The following is a 21402-nucleotide window of genomic DNA, read 5'->3' as shown; positions in this document are numbered from 1 at the left end:
TGGAATATACCTATGCTAAAATTAAACTACTAACTAAAATTGTGTATATTTTCTTAACTAATTCATTTAAAATCTATACTACTAAAAATAAATTATTTTTAAAAATTCCTTTAAAAAGTTGTTAGACCTATCTAAAAATAAATGATCTATTATATTAAAAAAGTTCCTTTTTAAATTTATCGTGACATTTTTTTGAACCTATTAAACATGTTGTGATTTAACTAAACCAAAAGCTAAATAGAGTTAAACACAAACCAAACCCAAATTCATAACAAATCCAACGGTTCTTACATATGAAAACTAAAAACTACAACTAAATTGGAAGCGAACCTAAAACGAACATCCATGCCTAAATATATTAGTGAACGAACATACATGTTAATAAATTTATCAACAAAATATAATTGTGCGTTTTCAAAGTGCGGGTCGTATCTTAGTTTGGTTTAAATTAACCATATAATATTTGTTCCGTGAGATCGGTTGCATGTCGTCATGAACCCTAGAAACTGATATCAAAATTTAAATTATGGACCCAAACTCTCTACCATAAATAACCATCTCTCCAAAGATAATTCACACCACTTAGAAACATAACACTCCCTATAAACAAAAAAAAAAAGAAAAAAAAAAGAGAAAGGAGCTCTTTTTTCATTTTCTTTTTTCGCACACACTGAAGATCTCATAGTGTCGACATGGGTTATTATTGCCAAGACGACAAGCTAGTGAACACGATCTGCGATCTGTACGAAAAGATCTCGAAGCTCGAGAGCCTGAAACCTTGTGAAGATGTCGACACTCTTTTCAAGCAGCTTGTGTCCACATGCATACCACCAAACGCTAACATCGACGTCACCAAAATGTGTGAAAGCATCCAAGAGATGAGATCAAACCTCATCAAACTCTGTGGGCATGCTGAAGGTCACTTAGAGCATCACTTCTCTTCAATCTTGACCTCGTTTGAAGACAACCCACTTCACCATTTGAACGTTTTCCCGTACTACAACAACTATCTCAAACTAAGCAAGCTCGAGTTCGATCTCCTCGAACAAAACCTTAACGGATCGGTTCCAAAGACCGTAGCTTTCATTGGCTCTGGTCCTCTCCCTCTCACTTCCATCGTTCTTGCCTCTTTCCATCTCAAAGACTCAATCTTTCACAACTTTGATGTCGACCCATCAGCGAACTCCGTTGCAGCTCGTCTGGTTTCTTCTGATCCTGACCTCTCTCAACGCATGTTCTTCCATACCGTTGATGTAATGGATGTAACAGAGAGCTTGAAGGACTTCGACGTTGTATTCTTGGCAGCTCTTGTCGGGATGGATAAACAAGAGAAGATTAAAGTGATCGAGCATCTTGAGAAACACATGTCTCCTGGTGCTTTGCTCATGTTGAGAAGCGCTCATGGACCTAGAGCATTTCTATATCCCATCGTTGAGCCTTGCGATCTCCAAGGTTTCCAAGTGTTATCGGTTTATCACCCGACCGATGAAGTTATCAACTCTGTTGTGATCTCAAGGAAGCTCGTTGGAGATGTAGGTAATCATGATCACATGGATCAAGCTTCTGAGCTCGCGTGCAACTGTTCCCAGATCCATGCAATTATGAACAAGAAGAAGAGCATTGTCGAGGAGTTCACAGGTTCTATTGAAGAACAGCTTTCTTAGAGATTACTGTTTTATTACAGTTTCCTCGATCTATCTATTATGTCTTTTTTCTACAATAAACTGGATGTTCATGCTACAGTATCGTTCTTGTCTTTTCTTTGTTCTGTTTCTTATTAGCATCTGATTTGAGATTTGACAATGACCATTTCTTTTTGTTGGATTCTGACAAGTCTATTGCAATTTGCGAAGGGTCAATCAAACTTATCTGTGACAGAACCGATTACTCTTGTCGGTATTAAAATGAAAATAAAAAACATAAAAGGTCCCTTTAAGATAACGATACGATTGGTCGAAATTCTCACCTCTAGTTCTGTTCAAAGAGCAGACTTTGTGAAAATATTATCCTAAAGTAGAAATATCGGATTCCAAAGGAACATGATTCTCTTTTTTTTTTCCTCTCATGTCATCTACAAGAAAAGATGAAAGACCAATTGTTTCTATTCTGAGTTCAAACTACAGTGAGTAAAAAAAAGGGAACGTATTTACTATTTAGGGTCCTAACGGTAACGACAGAACTGGTAATAAAAACGATACGTAATTGAAGTGCGATACGGTATATTTGCAGTTCGTGCGGAATTGAAGTGCGGGACGGTGCAACTGTGGTTTTAAGTAAAAAACAGTGCGGAATATTGTTTTGATTGGTGATGATATATATTAGCGGTATTAAAAAATTATTTAATTAATAAATTAATAATAGTATAGAATATAATTAATAATATAAATAATGTATTAACATAATATATATTTTAAAATAACTCAAAAATATCCGATCAAAAACTGAACCGAAAATTTATAAGTATGTATTAGGTCCAAAGTTCTTCAATCTGAAAGAAGCAAAACCAAAAATAACCACCCGAATAGACTCAGACAAGAAAAGAGCCGACCTGAATAGATCCGACCAGAATAGATCCGACTCGATAAAACCCGATTCATATCCGACTTAAAAACATAAATATCCGAAATTATGATTTTTGTGTTCTAATTTCTATATTTTATTTTATGATTTAGTTGATTTTTTTTTTTTGAAAAATCTTTGTTATTATTGTGTAACATTTTAAGTAAAATTTAGAGTTTGAAATGTTTTATTTTAATTATTAATAGTTTATTTTAAATCATTTTGTAAAATTTTAGATATATATGACAGATTTTAAGTAACATGAACCCGACCCGGATCCGATATGGATCTGTAATTATATGTATTTTATAGGTATTATAAATACATATATTGTTTTGATTTTAGTTTGAAGGAAAAACATTGTAATAAAATACATTCACGCTATAGTAGACATGTGAGAGTTTCACAACGATTTGAAAATGAGCACGCTAACATGTCAAATGTAGAGAATTTTTCAGTCAAAGTCTACATAAATATAAAATTCACATGTAAGGTTCCAATAAAACTCACATTATCCAGATTTTTTTTCCGATTCGAATCAAAAAGGATAACAAATCGAAAATCCAATTATTCATATATTATTTTTATTATTTACTGATAGGCTGGGTAAAATATTAGTAAATTTTTCTTCGATTCTTTATCCGTTTTGATTCAAACCAAAAAATCTGGATATTCGTAATCCTACGAAGCAAATCAAATACTAAAATGCAATATCTGTAAAAACCAAATCAAATCACAAATACTAATATTTTTAGGAACGGATAACCGATTCAATCCGTTATATGAATATCTATATACATATATTTATTAGAATTTTATATATAATTTATATATATATATATGTATTATAGTTTATATGATTTTTACAATATTTCCATGTATTAAATTTATTATAGGGAAAATTACCAAAACGAGAACAAAAATTCAGCATGGTTGTCCTTTTTTTTTGTCCACTTTATTTCTCTTTTACCCTTTTTAATTCTAAAAGTTAATGAAATAAATAATTTTATGAATAAAAAAAATTGTAAAAATAGAAACAATTGATAAAACACCCATATACACTAACTGATATTTGTTTTTGTGGAAAAACTTGATAAATTAAATTTTAAAATTTCTTTCTACTAAAAGTAGAATTCAACTTTTACGGAAAATGAGTTAGTAGAAGGTGAATTCTTAAACAACTTTGTCTACTTTTTCTTATAACGAACAATCTACTTTTACTTAAAATTCTAAATAGGGGGAATGTGAATTCTAGTAATTGTAAAGATAGCTATTTTTTTGTCGGAAGAAGCTTCTAATTTTATTACGTATTCTAAAATTCCCGGAATGTGAAATCTAGACATTACTCTGACGGCTACATGAGATAGAATTTGCATATGGGATTTTTGTATTCGTTTTATGCAGTATAGGAAGTGTCTTCTACGGATAAGAAAACCTGATTTTTGCGAAAATTTAGGAACTTTTAGTTAAGAAATTATTCTAAAAATATTTGAAATATTCTAACTTCCTAAAACGTGTATATTTGGTCACAAAATATTCTAAATATATTTGTAATCTTTGTGCTTGCCTAAAACATTGCAAACATATATTTTTGATTTTTTGATATGTTTACAAACAAATATATATATATATATATATATATATATATATATATATGTATATATATTCAACGTTTTTTATTTATTTACAAACATATATCGACTAAAAATTCAATATGTATATTTATTTTATTTTTATTAATAAATTTATTATATAATTATTTGAAATTAAATAGTGTATATCACGGGGAATATAAAAATGTTATTGTCCATGCTATGCATGAGAATATTTTATTTTTAATTAACATAATATATTAAAATTAATAATTGGATTTAAGTATATAAGTATCGTAAAAAAATAGTATATAAGTGTTACTTATTAGAACAGCTTAAAGTATTAAATTATTTATCAAATATGATTAAACATTTAAAATATTTATTTTTTTAAAATATATTTAAATAATTTATAAAATAGTTAACATACACTAAAAATTGTTGAATATCGACTAAAAACATTTAGTCGATATTATGGAAATATTTGTTTATAAATTTAAATGTAAAATTTATAAAAAAACAAATTTTTGTGTGTGCTCTTATGTTAATTAAATTTTTATTAATATATTCATTTCTTTTTATTAATGTATTTATTTATTTAATTATTTTGAATTCAGTTGTTTATATCAATTTTTTATATTAATATAAAATAATAAAAATTTATTATATTTATTAATATATTCTAAAATGTTGACTTAAAATTATATATATATTTCATTATTTTTTATTTATTTTAATACATTTTTTAATATTTAAATACTTTTAAAATTTATTTATTTGATTAATCAAGGGTTAGTTTTGGGATTATGAAAAAACATTATACTAAAAAGACAAATTAATTATGGTATTATACCAAAAGAACAACCATGTTGAATTTTTGTCCTGTTTTGGCAATTTTTCATTTATTATATTAGGTATTAGAATTTAAAAAAGAAATGATAATTTATTTTGTCATGAAATAATATTATTTTTATATTAATTTAGATTTTTCATTTATTTTAAAAAACTTTATTTTATTTACGGATCAAATCGGATATCCGTAAAAATTCTAATTTTTCTGGATATCCATGACACCGTATATGGCTACGGATCGAATCGACACTAATACCTCCAAATACCTGGATATTTGATCCGTGCCCACCCCTATTTACGGATACAATTTGGTTTTTTTATATGAAATAAAATTTACAAATGTCTAGGCTTATTTTATTTTTAATTAATTTTATTTTAATAATTTTATCTTCCACGTATTATTTTGAATAAAAAATCATTCTTTTACATCAAACAGATATTCTATAACTAAAGCTTGAGGTGGTCTGGTTTTCCATACTGAAACAGAACAACCAATGTAGTACAAATCCCTATGAAAGGATCTTGCTATCTAAACTAATGAATGAGATGATACATTTTCAGACCGAGGAATAAAAACAATCTAGAACTCAGTAAATTTACTCTTCAGCTCCATTAGCTCCTTTAATTCAGTGGAAAAATTGGGCCATACTCCTGGGTTTTGAAATATTGAGAATATATCTTTGCAGTCGGTGGCAAAAGCCTGACACTTCGATATCTAAAGGATGAACTCCATAGCCCATGAGAGGGCCCCGAGCTCCGAGTGAAGTGGTGAGATTCTTCGCCGCTGGTTTCGTGCTCCCAATAGCTGAGTTACTCCTCTAGAATTTGTCCAATAAGCAATGATTCTGAACCTTGTCAAAATTAACGCACCGTCCGTCAGACGGGATGAGCCTACGGGTCGAGTGAGCGGACGTGGGAGACCTATTAGCCATGGGCGGTCAGGGTTATATAAATTGTAACATACCGGTTTGTGGTTTATGAAAAGGCTTAAAAGAATCGATTTAGATACCTATGTCACCAAAGTGCAGTTACGTTTTCCGTCGCACATCCGTTTAGAACAGCAAGGTTAACCGTGCTTGAACTGGAGTAGTGGAAGGATAGGTGAATGATTCCAGATATCATGCGAGTGAGGCCAAAGCACGAGGAAATGTCATGTGGTGATTGCATGTAAACAATGATTTTGAGCCTTAAAAAAAATAATCGCTGTCCGTCTGACGGGATGGGACTCACAGGCCAAGTGAGCGGGTTTGGGAGGCCCATTAGCCGTGGGCGGTCGGACGTTATAAGTGGTATCAGAGCCAAATCCAGACGAGTCCGGAGTCATTGAGGACTCACACTAACATGGGTAACAATCTTGGGGCGGAATGAGGACGTTGCGTTTTTTGAGAGGGGATAAATTGTAACATCATGGTTTGTAGTATATGGAAAGGTTTAAAAGAATTGATTTGGCTACCTATATCACCAAAATACAATTACCTTTTCCGTCACACATCCGCTTAGAACTCCAGGGTTAAGCATGCTTGAGCTGAAGTATTGGAAGGATGTGTGACCTATCGGGAAGTGATTTATAATATCATGCGAGTGAAGCCAAAGCACGAGGAAAGTTCATGCGGTGATTGCAGGGTCAGTAAAAAAATATTTTAAGCCTTGGCAAAATTAACGCACCGTCCGTCAAACGAGATGGAGCCCACGGGCTGAGTGAGCGGGCGTGGGAGTCCTATTAGCCGTGGGTGGTCGGGGCGTTATAAGAATTGTAACATCCCGGTTTATGGTATATGAGAGTTAATTTAGCTACCTATGTCACCAAAGTGCAGTTACGTTTTCCGTCACACATCTGTTTAGAACTTCATGGTTTCGAATGCTTGAGCTAGAGTAGTAGAAGGATGGGTGAATGATTCAAGATATCATGCAAGTGATGCCAAAGCACGTTGAAATATCATGTGGTGATTGCAGGGTCAGTAAACCATGATTTTGAGCCTTAGAAAAATTAACCACTGTTCATCGGATGGGATGGAGCTCACGGACCGATTGAGCGGGCGTGGAAGGCCCATTTGTCGTGGGTGGTCGGGGTGTTATAAATTGTCAAAGCTGTACCCAGAAGAGTGTGGATTCAGTGAGGGCTCAAATTAACATGTATAACGATCTGTATGGCGTAACGATGACATTGTGTTCTTTGAGAGGGGTTGAATTGTAACATTTCGGTTTGTGATATATGGAAAGACTTAAGATAATTTATTTGATCTACCTATGTCATCAAAGTTCACTTTCTTTTTCCGTCACACATTCGTTTAGAACTCCATGGTTAAGCGTACTTGAGCTGGAGTAGTGGAAGGATGAACGACCTATCGAGAAGTGGTTCCCGATATCGTGCGAGTGAGGCCAAATCACTAGAAAAGATCATGTGGTGATTGCAGGATCAGTAAACAATGATTCGTGTCTTGAAAAAATACCGTACATCGGATAGAATCCACATGCCGAATGAGCGAGCGTAGAAAGCCCATTAACCGTGGGTGATCAGGGTTCTGCTTAAGGAGACACAATGGCTTCATAGTTGCAACAGTAATCACTCCATCTATCCTCATCCATAAACGTTCAACATATTTGGAGTCTTCGTAAACTTTACCATAAACTCAAACTTCCTCTAACCCATACTACTGAACCTTCTCAACAAGTGATATGCCGCGCTCCCATATCCTATTAGCATGTTCTAAAATAACCAAGTTACAAAGCTCTTTTAATATTAAATTTGAACTTTTCTCCAAAAATATATAATATTACCTCGAAAAAAATTTGGGTAGCAAAGTTGGGAACCTGCTAATATCAAAAAAAACTTGGATCCAATTTGGTTCCGGTTCGATTATGTTTTTCTTGGGTATTGTAATTTATAGAAAAAATATCAGATAATTTGAGATTTTTCAATTTTAACATCAGGTTATTTGGATAAAAATATAAAATAATTCAGGTAATTTTTAATATTTTGAATAAAAAAATATTCAGGTGATTTGTTTTGGGGTAATTTGGTTTATAAATACTCCATCTGTTTCTTAATGTTACATATTCTAACTTTTTCACACATTTTAATAAATAACATTAAATTTGCATTTTTTTGTGTTTATCTTTGTTCTATAGTTTTAAGCCAATAAAAATTCAATAAGTGCAATTAAGTTTTTTGAAATTTGCAATTAGTTAATGAAACATGTCTTGAAAATATAAAAAATAGATCTTTTTAAAACAAATTTTTTTTTCTAGAATATGTAATATTAAGGAACAGAGGGAGTAGTATTTTAGGATATTTTGTTATTTGTAGAAATATAATTTATATTTTAAAAATTCCGGTACCCATTCGGTTTTTTTTGGTTCCAGAAATATAGGATCCGTTCGGTTCGGTTATTCGGTTCCGGATAAATGTCCTTAGACTTTTACACTATATATCTTATATATAAATTTATATAAAAATAATTTAGTTAATTCAAAAAATAAATTTACGAACGGACCAAAATCTAGTTAATCATCACTAGAGCATCTAAAAGGGGAAAACATCTTATTCATGCATGAACTACGGGTTGCTGAGAAAACAAGTGCCTGAAATTTCAAGATATGTCAAAACATACCTCCACTAAACATAAATTGAAATTCATACCCAGATTGTATAAGTCGTCGCTCCTCTATATTTTTACTCAAACAACAGCGATGACTAGGATGTTTAGTTGGCTGATGAGTCAGATTAATCAATAATTGGGCCAAATCAAAAATCAGATTATAGTGAACTTAAATTGATAATGTTTGGGCTGAAACCCTAAACAATAGGGCCATTAGCAATACGACGTCATTTTGTTCTGTGTTTTGTCTCCTTTTCTTTTTTTTTCTTTTTTTTTGACAAAGTGAGAGATCTTGACAAAGTGAATTATAAAATCATCGTCGTGGAGAAAGATTGAGCAAGAAGAATGTCGCAATCAGTGAAGCCAAGCTCGTCGTCAATTTTTGGTAGGTGAATCAATTTGTTTAATGTTGTTTCTCTCTAAAGTTATGCCAAAACCCTAAAAAAGTTGGGCCATTAGCAAACGTTGTCGTTTTGCGTCTCTCCTTTTCTTGCTTTCTTCTTCCCCGACAAAGTGAAGTCGCGGGAGAAACTGGGTAACATAAGCTTCTTATTGGATAAATCGACGAAATTGAAGAAACCAGATAGCTAGAGAAGCTGGGTTGTTCCCGAACTCATATAAAAATGAGGTAAGTCTTCGTTTGCGGCTCAAATTTTTAGGGTTTCGGCCAACCTTACAGAAAAACAACATTAAACAATTGATTCACCTATTAGAAATCGACGACGAGCTTGGCTCCACTGACTGCGACACTTCTCTTGCTCATTTTTTCTCCACGATAATGGTTTTGTAATTCACTTTGTCGGAATACCTCACTTTGTCAAAGAAGAAGAAAGAAGAAAAAAAAGACGTTGTATAGTGATAGTGGCTCAATTGTTTAGGATTTCAGTCCAAAAATTATCAATTTAAACCCATTATAATCTGATTTTTGATTTGGCTCAATTATTGATTAATCTGATTCATCAGCCGACTAAACATCCTAATCATCGATGTTAACAATTAATTAATAGAGTTTAAGTTAAAATGGGGATTAGCGGCGACTTATACAATCTGGGTATATGAATTTCAAATTTATGTTTAGTGGAGATGTATGTTTTGGCACGTCTTGAAAGTACAGACACTTATTTTTTCAGCAACCCCTAATTCAGGTATGAATAAGCAGTTTTTCCTATCTTAGAGCATCTCCAAAAGAAACTCTATAACTTCAAATATGAAGTTTTTTGTTCTCCAAAAAGAAACTTCAAAAGTTTTGAAGAGTGAAACTCTATATTTGAAGTTTCACTATTCAAAACTTCAAATTTGAAGTTTCATATTTTATTTGCATTTTGGTCCCTACAATCACACACCACTTTTATGATTTATAAATAGTTCCTCGTTTATTGTTCTAATCTTTAAAAAAATATATCTCATAAATATTTTAATTTTTTTTACGGATTTTAAATTTTACACATAAAATTAAATAAAACTTTAAAATAAGATTTAAAATATTTTAAACTAGATTTAGACAACAATAATATACAAAAGAAACTTAACAATTTTTTTAAAAAAAGTTACATGAAGACATAACTATTACACAAATTTAAATATTACAACAACACTAATAGTCAAGTAAGTTTGATACGAAAACTTCAAAATTTTCAAATATTGTCCAAATTTTTTTTGTGTAACTTAAGATGGTTGTTGTTGTTGTTTTGATGTATTTTTTGTACAATTTTTTCTTGTTCATATCGAATATATTCACGAGTATTAATATCACCGAAAAGAAATTAGTCTTTTAGCAATATTTTATGTTTCTCTTTTACTTTCTTGTTCCGATCTAATGTATTTACAAGTATTAATATCACCCGATTTCAACAAATTTTAGCTCGTAATCTACAAAGTAAAAATGAGGAGAGCCATTTTTACTTCGATATGCACTAATATATCATATATGCTTTATGAAAATCATTTTATAGAATAATAAAGTATTTTGTTTGAAGTTTAATATTAATTAAGTTAGTTTTATTTAAATTTTTATAGTTTAACAGAATATTTTATTAATTAATATTGTTGTAATATGTTTATATATCTGCTAGTTATTTACAATATAAGGACCATATTATAAAATACAAATAGTTTTAAAGTTGAGTTTGAAGTTTTGCTTTTGGAGAAGAATTCCTTTAAACTTTAAATATAAAGTTTTGGAAACTTTAAAATAGAGTTTCTTTTTGGAGATGCTCTTAAAGTGTATCTCTTTCCAAATCTTTTCAAAATTTTAATTAAAAAAAAAATACCCACCAAATATCTTTCTCTCGAGATGTTCTTATGATGAAGTTCATTGCCGGATCTAAAACATCCAGACCATCAATATGACCCAAACTTCGAAAACTCCATCGAAGAAAAACTCCATAAACACACACAAGCTGAATCAAAACGAATCATAAGAAATGGAGATGGTCTCCAGTGCGCCCGTGACACACACCAGTGAGGTAAGAGATCTACCGGATGAAGCTTGACAGCAGAGAGGATATTAGAGAGAAAGCTTTAGGCCTTACTAGATAAGATAAACTGAAACTATGACCCCTTATCCATTGTATCAAACAGACGATCTCTCTCTCTTCCCCGAAAGTTCATGCAATTTTGATCCGGTGAAGTTAGGGTCAAATGACCTGACCCGAAGTGCACATTCTTAATTCCAGTTGCCTAAGCTTGAAAGGATCTCTTTTGTACTGACAATAGCTTTTCTCTGACAATAGATTTCCAGTTGCCTAACTTCACCAAAATGATGAAATGAAAACTGACAATAGCTTTCCTCTGAATAACATACCTTAGCTAAACCAAAATGATAACCCGGTTTTAATATTCTTCCGGTAAACATATGAACAATTCATAGCCTGAACCTCAAAAAAGCAAAAAACAAAAACTGATTCATGATGACTGAAAAATGCTTTCTGGGTCTGTAAGATCTTCACCATGTACGCTGCTAAAGTGAGAGCCATCTCCAAAGTTACTGTTTCAGGCAGTATCTTGATCTCAGTTTGTCTAAGACCTCTGCATATACCATTGGAGTCGCTTTACTGCAGAAAACATCTTCCCATATCTTCAAAAGCTCTGAACCCAAAAGAAATCAGTTAAAACCACAATTACATTTCCAGTCAGATTAAAGATCGTTGAAACTGATAAAAGGGATTTTACCATTTTTCTCCGTTGAGGTAAGGCACATGGCGATCATGTTGAATCTAGGAACCTTTGTTAGGTTCTCAATGTACTTAACAGCAAAATCCATATCTTCACTGCAACATGCAAGAAACCATAAGCACCAAATGTTTACCAGTGTTTTGGTGAACCAATAATGCATATAATGGTCGGTTTACTAACTTGAAAAACGAGGCTACACACTTGATTATGTCAAACAAAACGGGAGAAGTCAAAGCGCTCTTGAAAATATGAGGTAAAGAGCTCGGTGTCGTAACCTGATACATTTACAAACCCGATGAGTGGCAATGTTATTTGAGGATTTAGCAAAAAGGTGATATTTCAAACCTTTAACAACTGGGTTTGCAATGCACGGTCGCCTGAGAAACTCCGCCAGGAGTTCTCAAATTCGTAAGCAGATTTTGGGGCTCGAACGTTTTTAGAAACATCAGCCATTGCAAGTGATGCTGCACGAGCAGCAAGCTCTTGCACTGATGGCTTTAGTTCCAGCTTTCTAGAAACCTGGTTTCTCTAGAGAATGGGGACAAGCATTGCAGCATCAGATAGGATTTCATTTGTACTACATAAACTTGTTAAACCCCAATTATTTTATTGCAAATACTCACCGATCCAGAAGGCTGAGTACCATTTATGCCATAAGACTTTGCCTCCTTTTCATAACTTTCACTTTTAAGCGTCAATTTCTTGGAAACTTGGTTCTTTTTCTCCTGAAGAAGATGAGACAAGCTCTCAAAACCACACTAAACTTTACAAGTGAAACTAAGGCTACAGCGACTTGCTAGATGTGTATTTATGAACTTAAGATATAATATCTAACAAAAGTAGCTTTGGTATAATACCTCAGGTTGTACACTTTCAATAAGCTTCTTTCCCGAAACTTCTTTGCTACCTGAAACAGGCCTAACCGTATCCCCGTTTGTTTTGGCCCCTTGGGTCTTCATCGTCTTCATTTCCGTATTTGGCGTTTTTGTCTTCTTTTCTAAACCGGCTGTTTTGAGCAGTTCTTCTGCAGTGCTTTGCATTGCTCCAGTGGCTCTCTCAATGATTTCCTGCCTCATTATTCAAAAATAGTTTTTAAACTTTCAGTGTGAGGCATATAATAAACTTTATATGGTGAAAGGAGACTATGGAGTATTATCAAAATATTACTTTCTCAAGCAAAGATTTGATGTCGGCATACTGCTTCTTAAGTTCCTGGCTTTCAGGCTCTAATCTTAAAGCAAACTCAGCATCTGCGATAAAAATTTAGTCACCGTGGATTTTAAGCAACATGTAATACAGAAACTTTATATATATATTAAGACAAGAAAATAATACAATGGGGATACCTTCCTTGGCTTCTTTGATCATGCCGAGTTGTTTTCTTGCTGTTGCTCGGCGTGAGTATGCTTTTATGTATCGATCATCTAGATTTAACGCTTCTGTGCAGTCTGCTTCAGCCTCTCGATATCTAAAACAAACATTAGAGCCACTAAATAAATGAAACTAAGTTGAAAGGAAATGAACTAGCCTTTTGAGTTTAAGGTAAGCCATAGCCCGATTTGCAAAAGCCACGGCATTTGGTGATAAAGCAATACTCCTAGAGTAACAATCGATGGCCTCATTGAACTTCTTCTGCTTGAAATATTCATTCCCCTGAATATTTGAAAAGAGGAACAAATATCAAATAGCTAAAGGCATAATAAGCTTGATGACAAGTAATACCTGTTCCTTCTCTGAGTTAGCATCGATCTGACTTGAGAAATCGCTCATCGGACCATACTTTTTGACAAAGTCATATTGCTTTGACCCACTCGGTCTGAGTTTCTCACTAGCCTGAAAAAAAGAAACGAGTTTAATTAAGACTAAGCTGAAAAATTAACAATAAGGGAGAAGTAGATGGTTTTGAAGAGAGAGAGAGAGAGAAGAACAAACAAGGTTAGAGGAGGAAGTAGATGGTTGGTGTTTCATTTTCTTGTCTTTATCCTTCAATGAAAGTTCCCAGTCCTGCAAGTTATTATCGCGACCGTGTTTGTCCGGTGACCTAGTCATTACTATTCTCCGGCAAGAGACGATGATTCTGGAAGAAAGTTCAATTAAAACCTAATAATAGGCCTGGGCTCGGTCGGATCGGGTCCTTTGACGTCCCGATCTTTCGGATCTAAGAGTTTAAGACCCGATAAGATAATTTCAAATTTTCGGTTCCGGATCGGTTTGTATCGTGCCGGGTCCGAGTCGGATCTGGTCTTAGATAGTTAGACCCATTCGGATAATTAGAATTTATAGGTTTGGTTTCGGATCGGGTTCGGTTCGGATTCGATCTAAAAAAGATTTAAAAATACAAAAAAAAACTGAAAAATATTTATTCAAAATTTGAGTTTTTATTATATTAAAATGTGTATATATATTAAATTAGGGCCGGACCCGTCCTACGGGCGGGTAAGTAAATGAACGAAACAATATAAACATATTTTAAATTTTAATAAAAATTTAGTTTATTTTAATATAATTTTTACTATTTTTACTATAAATTTTACTATTTCTTTTGTTTTTGAAATTATGCATTTGTAACTATATTTAAACTATTCACTAAAATATAAATATTTTACTTTGTTCACTATATTTGCTTTTCTTGAATTTAATGGATTTTGAATACATTTCTTCTCAAATTATATAATTTAAAAAATTGAAAAATGAAAAGCCATTTTTTTTCTTTTTTTAGAAAATAGTCAAGTACCAAAAAAATTTGATATTAGTTGTTATTGTTTAATATTTACAAATATATGATAGGTTATATATTTATGTATTATTATATTTTAGAAATATATTCATGTTTTTTATTTGTGTTTCTTCAAACTCACATGAACAAAAAATTTAAAATAATGAAATATATTCATGTTTTTTTATTTGTGTTTCTTCAATTTTTTTCATTTTTTTAACTACCAAAGTTTAGGCTAAACCAAAAAGATAACAAACAACCATAACTGTATGATGTATTGTTAGCTACAAATATTATTTATGGAGTATTTGATGTATTGTTAATATATATGGTTCAAAACTCAAATGTTAAAAATGCGAATTTTATTATAAATTTTAAAAATTTACACTGATGTATGTAAATTTATCTATTATATAAAAGAACTGTAATATTTTAGTATCAAATTTTTAGGTACTACCCAACACACATACGTACATATAATTGGTACACAAAAAAAAGATTGGTATTGTGTGGGTACATAGTAATCAATATTGTTTCATGTCTGAAAGTTCCATTTCCATCCTTGACTTCTTCTCCATCTGAATATCTGATACTGTGATACACACTAAATAGTTGTCTTCTCAACAGCATCTTGGGGTTTTCAACAGGCTCAATCAAATATTTTCAACGAACTTGACTTCGCCAGAAAGAATTTATTCTACATTACACCAATAAAGAGCATCATCTTGTTGACTTCTTGAACCTCCAATAACACAACAAAGCTCAGCAGGCAGATCTTGCTGTTAGTACTAAGCTCCATGAACTTTTCTGTAATATTCTGAAATCCCTGAGTCTTTTGAGATCTACTTCATTAACACGAAGCGACTCATAAAAACAATGAAAAATCTCAGCTGCCAAATAGACATAACACGAATGAGATCTGATGAGAGAATCAACAAACTTACAGTTTTAAAATATGTATTGTGGAAGTACAAAAGCAGGAAAAAAGAAAAAGAAAGACATCAGCTCCATAAACATTTGAGAAAACCTTTTTTTTTAAAGGAGAGAGATTTACTCATGCTACAAACTTCAACTTCTTAGTCATTGGCTTCCATCCTAAGCAACATAAACTGAACATATATGAAAAAGTTTCTAATATACCATGAGTATGATGTGTAGTAACTAAGAAAAGAAAATCAGCCACTGACCTCTTAACTACCATCCTAAGCATCGTTGTCATTGTTAACCTCTGAAAATATAACTGAACGGCCTCATCTTCGCTCCGACCTTCCTCCTTTAAATCGCAACAAATCAATGACTGGTCAGCGACTCAAATAACAGCCAATATATAAACTGACACTCCACTGGCACTTGTTTTACCAGGTAATTGTTGTAGTTTTTCATGTTCTTCAACCTAGCACTTTTCAGTTTTAGCAACATAAAGTGCCTTCTGAATTAGTGTGAAATGCAAGTATTACAGTTAGTTTAAGAACATGTCAACTGAGATAACAAAACAATTATGAGTATGTGCTGAGAGGAAGTATAGCATTGTCTCCAGTAAACATTCTAACCAGAAAACATTCTAACCTGGTTTTGGATTAAAATTCAACGTCAGTATGCCTTTAAGATCAAGAGGCTAAGTTACAAAAGAACCTGCAAGGTGAGAAGGAGCCACTCACATCAAGCATCCAAGCAGCAGTATATTTATTCCTTAGGATGCTCCATCTTGAAAGTCTCACGTAACATTACCTTGGGATCACAAAAAAGTCCAGCGTTAACATAAAAGAGTTAAGCTATAAAATTTAATGAAAAAACAATTACTGAAAAAAGGTCTATTCTTCTAACCTTCAGTAAATTTAGAGTAGGCATATGAAAAAAATTTGGACAGCCAAAAAGTTTAATCCTTGTAAACTACTGATCACATTAGGGAGCTCATAAGTCACCTTGATTGCAGAGCTTGATTTGGCTGTCTCAACCTCCTGCTCATAATCCAACGCCACATAGGGAAATCTTATTGGAAACAGAGCATTGACTATCTCTGCACAATACCAGAAAGAAACAGAGCATTTTCTGAACAAAATTATTGTATAGAGACTCCACATACTAATTTCTCAGAAAAGAATTTACTTTGCTGTTTAAACAGATCGAGGTTATGACAGTTAATGGTAGTACAAAGTGCAAGGCTTACCAATAATGTTGGCAGCCATGTTGGTTTCCGCAAGATCAAATCAGCTGAACTGTTGGAACCATCCCTAGTGAACCAAAATTCAATATCAACAATCAGTTTCATTGCTCCTTGTTACAAATTAAGCTGCAAGTTCCTAAGTTTGCTTATTAACTTACAACCAAGCAGGAGGAGGGCAACGTACATGAGTAATTTCCACAAAGATAATAGTGCCCTGAAATCAAAATATAAAAAAGGATAAATCAGACAAACCAAGATATTAAAAAGTCAAATTATATTACAAAACTGAAGTAACATGATCAGTTCAACTGAAACACTACCAGTACTCATAAAATGGCTAAAAATCATGTGAGGTAACATCAGTATGACAGAAAATAAAAACTCAAAACAATCGATATCTAGAAGAGCAAATCGGATAGAAATCACTCACGTTAACTTCCATAAAGAGCAGATCGGCCGACATAAGCTCCCCACCACGCTTGACATTCCTAGCTTCCCAGAATCGCAGCAGCCTCGCCTCAACAACGGATGAGCATCTGCCGGACTTCAAGTCGGGAAAAAGCCTTCGATTTAGCCACCAAGACAGATTTAGCAGAAAGTTTTAGAGATCGCGAAAATCGGAAGTGAGATACAAACCTATTTATCCTCGAAATCGCCGTCTGAGCAACGCATTTGGAGATCTCGTAGTGGACTCACGAATTAAAGACAATAAGAGTAAATACGTAGGAATCGCAACGCATTCCGTTACAGAAACTGAATCACCATCCTCGCGTCAGATCCAAGTGAAACAGAGAGAACGGAAGGAGAAGACGCTGCGAATGGATTAGGGTTTGCGTTTGGTTAGCTGGTCTTCGGGCCGCAAGACGGAGCGTGACACCAAGCCCAAATGAAGCCCAGATGGAACACACATAAAAGACGCTGCGTTTCATTTATTCGACACGTGGCGGACGCTAGAAGAATGAATTTGTGCGCTGGCATCCTAGGTGGCATAGCTGGGAGGGATACAAACCCTTTTTTATATATAAAGACTATGTGAGATACAACAGCAATTTGTTGTTTCCTAGTGGTTGACTTCGTGTTCTCTAGACAAATAATATGTCTTCGATTCTTCTTTGATGCATTTTATTTAGTTTACATTATTAATTTGGGTATCCATCGGATTCCAGGTTTGGGTCGGGTCAGGTCCAAGATTCGCGAATCCTCTGCAACAAGACCCGATAAGGTAATTTAATCGGGTCGGTTTTTACTCGAACCGGATTTTTCCGGGTCGGTTTTGGATCGGGTCTTCGGGTCTGAGTAAAATGCCCATGCCTAGGCCTAACAATACACTACTGTTTAGGGGTGGGCGTTCGGGTACCCGTTCGGGTTCGGGTCGGGTATTTCGGATTATCGGGTATTTCGGTATAGAGGTCTAGAACCCGTTCGGGTATTTCTGTACTTCGGGTCGGGTTCGGGTATTTTTAGTTCGGATTCGGTTATTTTGAATCGGGTTCGGATATTTAGATTTAAAAAAAAAATATATTAAAATTTTTATTTCTCAAGTTTGTTGTATTTAAAAATATAACTTTCAGTTAACTAATTTTTTATTTTTAATAGATTGAATGGTTAATACATTTGGACATAACATTTTAAAAATAAAAATGCATTAATTTAGTTACTTTTTTTTTAATTTTGGATGTAAATTTTTGTTAATTTTTGAAATAAAAAACTTGATATGCATTTTAAGTGAGTAGCAAATCATTTTTTCCGTAATTGTATGTATATCATATGAACTTAAAGTATGTATAGTATCAATATAAATATTTTATATAAAATGAGAGATATAAACTAGAAATATAAGGTTAATTATACATATGTTCGGTTATCTTCGGATATCCATTCGGGTTCGGATATTATCCATTCGGGTTCGGGTATCCAATCTCTCCTTATTCAATACCCGTTCGGGTATTTTGCTACTTCGGTTCGGATTTCGGTTCGGGTTTTTCGGATCGGGTTCGGGTGCCACTTCGGATATCGGGTAAAGTGCCCACCCCTACTACTGTTGCACCCAAAAAAAAGAAAAAGCTGTTACAACAACGTACTATTTGACTTGGGCCTTAAATGATATCGGGCTGACTACGAGCCGGGTCGGGTTTATAACCGGGTCTGATCAGATTCAGATTGTTTCTTGAGGAAAAGGAAATCGCAGAAGCTTTTTTTTTTAGTGAGTTTAGACCAAAATCAAAAGCTTTTCAGATCTTAATAGAAGAAGAACCTAAACTTCTCTCGATCCGACAAAAAGATGACTGTAAGTCCGACCGAATCTCAAATCCTTAATGTTCTGACTCCCGGTTTGGTTTTCGATTAACGCTGATTATTTCTTTCTCCAGTTTACTATTCCGATCGATAACGGAGATTCCGTGAAGACCGCAGAAGCTGATTCACAAAGAACACTGTCTCTCTATCTTTCTCTCGTCTTTATCTTAGGTTGTCGATTGAGTTTTTCAATTATGGGTTTGATTTTGTAATATTTTTTTTATTAGGTACCCATATGTTACTGGGACTTCGATTGTCGCAATTAAGTACAAGGATGGGGTTTTAATGGCTTCCGACATGGGAGGTATGTTTCCTTTCCTTTTTGTCTCAGCTCAGTTGCGTATCACTGTTAGTTTCTCAAAAGGGCTTGCAGTTATACCATCCCAATAGACCTAGCCAGGATGTTTTGCCTCCCTTGGTTGTTTATTTAGTTAAAAGCTATTATCTTTGCGGTAAATAGTTCATGTGTACCAGCTTTGTTGTGGAAGTTGAGAAGACATTAATTTTTTTTCCTAGTAGGTAGTCCCACGTATACTCTTTGTACACTTAGTGATCAATTTTATTGTGTATGCATGATTGCTTTTAGTTTATGTTTCTTCAATGCCGCAATTGTAGTATGATTACTATATTTTGCTGTATTCTTCTAATCTCCTTGCATGGACTTAGATGTGATAATGATAACCAAGATTAAACATCTATGGTCAAGTTAGGCATATATGCTGAAAAGATGTATTTCTGGCTAGACATGCAACTGTTTTTCTATCTTTCAATAAACATCTCGTCGTTTTTGTTTGGGTGGATCTTTCATTATAACCATCAACCACTGCTTCACTGAAATTGTTTGATTTGTAATATTTCAGCTATGATTTGTCCATAGACTCGTGATATTATGCTGGTATTTCGATTTATTCACCTACGTATTTTGGCAGGTTCATATGGATCCACCTTAAGGTACAAGAACATTGAGAGAATGAAGGCTATTGGTAAGCATTCTCTTCTCGGTGCCAGCGGAGAAATCAGTGACTTTCAGGAGATTCTTCGTTATCTTGATGAGCTTGTGTAAGAAATCGCTTCTTCTTTTCTTAATCTTTTCTTCTTGTCAACTCTCATGAGCCCTCGCTTTTTTACACAGTTTGAATGATAACATGTGGGATGATGGTAACTCTTTGGGGCCGAAAGAGGTGCACAACTATCTGACCCGAGTGATGTACAACCGTCGCAACAAGTTTAACCCTCTCTGGAACACTCTCGTCCTTGGAGGTGTCAAAAATGGGGAAAGTTACCTTGGCATGGTATGTCTCAAGACTTTCTATTCGTATATAGTCTTTGATTATTCATTTGGATCTCATTGGTTCTCTCTTCTAGGTGTCAATGATTGGTGTTAGTTTCGAGGACAATCATGTTGCCACCGGATTTGGAAACCACCTCGCTAGGCCTATTCTTCGTGATGAGTGGCGTGCAGACCTGAGTTTTGAAGATGGTGTCAAGCTCCTTGAGAAATGTATGCGTGTGCTTCTGTACCGTGACAGATCTGCCATTAACAAGCTTCAGGTTTGTCAATTTTTTCTTTGTTAGTTTATTAACTAGCTTCAGAATTATCTTTGTTAAGTGTTGGTTGGAGTATAATACATCGAAACTTTTTGCAGATAGCGAAGATCACAGAAGAAGGCGTGACGGTTTCTCAGCCATACTCGTTGAAGACATTCTGGGAATTCAAGGCGTTCAACAATCCGACTGCTGGTGCTGAAGGCTCCTGGTAAGAAGCCTAATCAACCACATACTGCCTGGAGATCTTTCAAGAACGCTTCCTTTTTTTATGTTATTTCGTGTGATGTTAAATTACTATGTACTCTAGTGGTTTTCCTAGCAACAATTGTGGTTATTTCATGAAATTTCGGAGTTAGATCGATAAAAATTTATGGATATTTCTTAATATCTTTGGACTAAACTAATCTCAAAATTTTCTTCGTATATTTATTTGTTTGTGTAGCAATCATGAGCATATGGACATATAGTGGATGATCCTCACAAATATTTTTTATTCTTATAATTATTTATAATTGAATTATGTCATGCTTTGACAAAAAAAAAAGAATTATGTGATGCTAGACTAGCAAGACCAGATATACCGGATTCATCAATTAAGAATCAAAAGAACGAGTGTCGGTGCTTCAGAATTGTGTGGTGCGAAGATATACTTTTGATTAGGAGTCTGGCCATAAGTCAATTATGTGATTTTTTTGCTAGAATTATACTACGAGTGGCCCTATTGATATGCTCAAACTATTCTAGAACAATTTTCTCAAATAAAAAATCGATAACAATACTTATGGATTGAACCTACAAAAAGCGTGGATCACACACTAGCCTATTAGTTATTGGTAAAGTTTGAAGAAATTAAATTAAAAACACAGTTATCAAGAAGAATAATATATTGGTTTGTAGATGATT

General features: G+C 33.6%; 3 protein-coding genes across 4 annotated transcripts; 2 read left to right on the top strand and 1 right to left on the bottom strand.

Annotated features, from left to right (window-relative positions):
- Positions 1-443: 443 nt before the first annotated feature.
- Positions 444-1824, top strand: LOC103847645 (probable nicotianamine synthase 4). The gene has a single exon (XM_009124730.3). The coding sequence runs from the start codon at positions 693-695 to the stop codon at positions 1662-1664; it is 972 nt and encodes a 323-aa protein (XP_009122978.1). The 5' UTR covers positions 444-692; the 3' UTR covers positions 1665-1824.
- A 9494-nt stretch (positions 1825-11318) lies between these two features.
- LOC103847644 (RNA polymerase II-associated protein 3) lies at positions 11319-13963 on the bottom strand. Of its 2 annotated transcripts, none has more exons than XM_009124728.3 (11): positions 13709-13963; positions 13499-13609; positions 13305-13429; positions 13123-13244; positions 12944-13026; positions 12634-12843; positions 12400-12501; positions 12122-12304; positions 11957-12051; positions 11774-11871; positions 11319-11689 (listed from the first exon to the last, which is right to left on the bottom strand). In XM_009124728.3, the coding sequence occupies exons 1-11, from the start codon at positions 13823-13825 to the stop codon at positions 11586-11588; spliced, it is 1350 nt and encodes a 449-aa protein (XP_009122976.1). In that variant the 5' UTR covers positions 13826-13963; the 3' UTR covers positions 11319-11585. The 2 variants fall into 2 exon arrangements, with proteins under 2 accessions (XP_009122976.1, XP_009122977.1); XM_009124729.3 differs by having other exon boundaries at positions 13305-13408.
- Positions 13964-18725: 4762 nt separating this feature from the next.
- On the top strand, positions 18726-20940 carry LOC103847640 (proteasome subunit beta type-4). The gene is made up of 7 exons (XM_009124727.2): positions 18726-18943; positions 19026-19090; positions 19179-19255; positions 19881-20010; positions 20084-20243; positions 20317-20502; positions 20598-20940. Exons 1-7 carry the CDS (start codon positions 18938-18940, stop codon positions 20709-20711), a joined length of 738 nt encoding a protein of 245 aa, XP_009122975.1. The 5' UTR covers positions 18726-18937; the 3' UTR covers positions 20712-20940.
- The last annotated feature ends 462 nt before the right edge of the window (positions 20941-21402 follow it).

Source organism: Brassica rapa, chromosome A01, assembly GCF_000309985.2.
Source record: "Brassica rapa cultivar Chiifu-401-42 chromosome A01, CAAS_Brap_v3.01, whole genome shotgun sequence".
NCBI lineage: Eukaryota > Viridiplantae > Streptophyta > Magnoliopsida > Brassicales > Brassicaceae > Brassica > Brassica rapa.
This window is presented reverse-complemented; position numbering and strand designations above follow the sequence as displayed.

Coding starts and splice junctions, on each gene's coding strand:
- LOC103847644 (XM_009124728.3), bottom strand. CDS start 13,825: ATGACTAGGTCACCGGACAAACACGGTCGCGATAATAACTTGCAGGAC. Junction 13,430..13,498: donor CTAACTCAGAGAAGGAACAG/GTATTACTTGTC, acceptor TCAAATATTCAG/GGGAATGAATATTTCAAGCA. Junction 12,844..12,943: donor TCAAATCTTTGCTTGAGAAA/GTAATATTTTGA, acceptor ATAATGAGGCAG/GAAATCATTGAGAGAGCCAC.
- LOC103847640 (XM_009124727.2), top strand. Junction 19,091..19,178: donor GCTGATTCACAAAGAACACT/GTCTCTCTATCT, acceptor TTTTTTTATTAG/GTACCCATATGTTACTGGGA. Junction 20,503..20,597: donor CTGCCATTAACAAGCTTCAG/GTTTGTCAATTT, acceptor AACTTTTTGCAG/ATAGCGAAGATCACAGAAGA.
- LOC103847645 (XM_009124730.3), top strand. CDS start 693: ATGGGTTATTATTGCCAAGACGACAAGCTAGTGAACACGATCTGCGAT.